Here is a 1,923-nt window from a genome sequence, read left to right as displayed (position 1 = left end):
TTATTCTTGTGTTTGAATATATGTGCTGCTTTATTTTTTGTATCGTCTCATTTTGTAATATCTGGAGGGGATTCTTATGGTTTTGTCTATTTTTCTTTGTTTCCTTTTCTTTTTGAACTTCTAGGTTTTTTATTTTTGAGGAAATGCAGGTATGTTGGAAACATTCACATGCAAGTGACTGAACCACTTCTTCAAGAAGTTTTTGCAAGTACTGGTCCTGTGGAAAGCTGCAAGCTTATTAGGAAAGAAAAGGTAGAATTGACCTTATGTGTGCTGTTTACAGTGATTTCTATTCCTAAGTTGGAAGGTATGGACTTAGTTTTTTAGCCCATGATAATATTTCTGGTATTTATAATCCATTTTGCTCAATTGCAGTCGTCCTATGGATTTATTCATTATTTTGATCGTAGATCGGCAGCACTGGCGATACTGTCTCTTAATGGGAGACATCTGTGAGTATAACACGTTGGAGGTCCAATATTAAAATCTTTTGTGATTCGGATATATATCTCTTATTATGTGTTTTTTTAGGTTTGGGCAGCCTATCAAAGTTAACTGGGCATATGCCAGTGGTCAGAGGGAGGATACATCAAGTGGGTACATAGTTATATGTTTTCATACCTGTGTTTCTGTTTTGCTTTATCAAATCGATGTCTTGTAATTTTTGGTGGAACGACACTTTAAACCTTCTGTATAGGTCATTTCAACATTTTTGTTGGCGATCTCAGTCCCGAGGTTACTGATGCCATGTTGTTTGCGTGCTTTTCTGTTTACCCAAGTTGTTCGTAAGCTCCCTCCTCTGTCTATATCATGTGTTGCATATATATTCATTCTTTTGCAAGCATGCTGCTTTCTTTCTTGAGGTTCAACCTTCAGCACGGACTTTTTTTTAGGGAGGTTGTATGGGATTGTGAGGCTATTTTTTGTATATACATGAGGAAAAAAGAAAGGGAAATATTTGTTTTTCTAGAAATTAATTAAGTATTTCTTTATGCTTGGTTTATTTTTTAGTTTGTTTTACGAGGTGCTGATTGTTTTATTATGGTCTTTAGTGATGCGAGGGTTATGTGGGATCAGAAGACTGGACGTTCTAGGGGATATGGGTTTGTCTCCTTCAGAAGTCAGCAGGTATATTTTTGTGCAGTACTTGGGCATTTATTTTGGAACTTGCAATTTCCTCTTTTTCTAGTTTAATTCATGAATTTTCTTTTCAGGATGCCCAAAGTGCAATCAATGATTTAACTGGTGAGCATAGTGCAAATCATTTTCTTTTCATAAGTTTTATTTGCATGTATTTTCAGTTATCTTGGCATGGCTATTAGATATTACTTTTTCATAAGCAAAAATATCACAAAGCTTAGGCAATTTACTTGATAATATTCTAATTATCAATTTTTCAGGAAAATGGCTGGGCAGCAGGCAGATGCGCTGCAACTGGGCCACAAAAGGTGCTGGTGCCAGTGATGACATGCAGAATGCTGATTCTAAAAGTGTTGTGGAACTAACAAATAGCTCCTCAGGTGAGTAAGCTTGGATGAAGAATCGCAATAAGAACTGAGATAAATGGTATTGATAGCTTTGAACTAAGGAAGTGTCATGGATTGCTTCAATCTGCCATGTGTTATTTTATCAAGAAAATCTAAATTTCAGTTCCTGGAATTCCCATGTTCCATAACATCAATTTTATTATTTTTTATCTAGGTGTGTTTTTGTGATTTATTTATTGGCAATTCTATAATTTACCCATCAGTTTTGATATTTAGATCAATTATATTCAGAGATTGGTTCTTGCTTTGACAGAAGATGTTAAAGAGGCAGCAAATAGTGATGCTCCTGAGAATAACCCTCATTACACAACTGTGTATGTCGGCAATCTTGCTCCGGAGGCAAGAATCTCTTTCCGTTGTGCTTATTGTTCCTTTC

At 35.6% G+C, this 1,923-nt stretch overlaps 1 protein-coding gene across 1 annotated transcript; it reads left to right on the top strand.

Annotated features, from left to right (window-relative positions):
- Positions 1-3: 3 nt before the first annotated feature.
- Positions 4-1,914, top strand: LOC111379879 (oligouridylate-binding protein 1B-like; the record flags this gene model as incomplete). The annotated part of the gene is made up of 8 exons (XM_023003316.1): positions 4-252; positions 376-452; positions 532-593; positions 698-785; positions 1,053-1,128; positions 1,215-1,245; positions 1,401-1,520; positions 1,801-1,914. Coding segments are annotated over 8 exons (817 nt in total), but the record flags the coding sequence as incomplete, so codon positions are not given.
- Positions 1,915-1,923: the final 9 nt, after the last annotated feature.

This window comes from Olea europaea, unplaced genomic scaffold (genome assembly GCF_002742605.1).
Source record: "Olea europaea var. sylvestris unplaced genomic scaffold, O_europaea_v1 scaffold20498, whole genome shotgun sequence".
Lineage (NCBI taxonomy): Eukaryota > Viridiplantae > Streptophyta > Magnoliopsida > Lamiales > Oleaceae > Olea > Olea europaea.
This window is presented reverse-complemented; position numbering and strand designations above follow the sequence as displayed.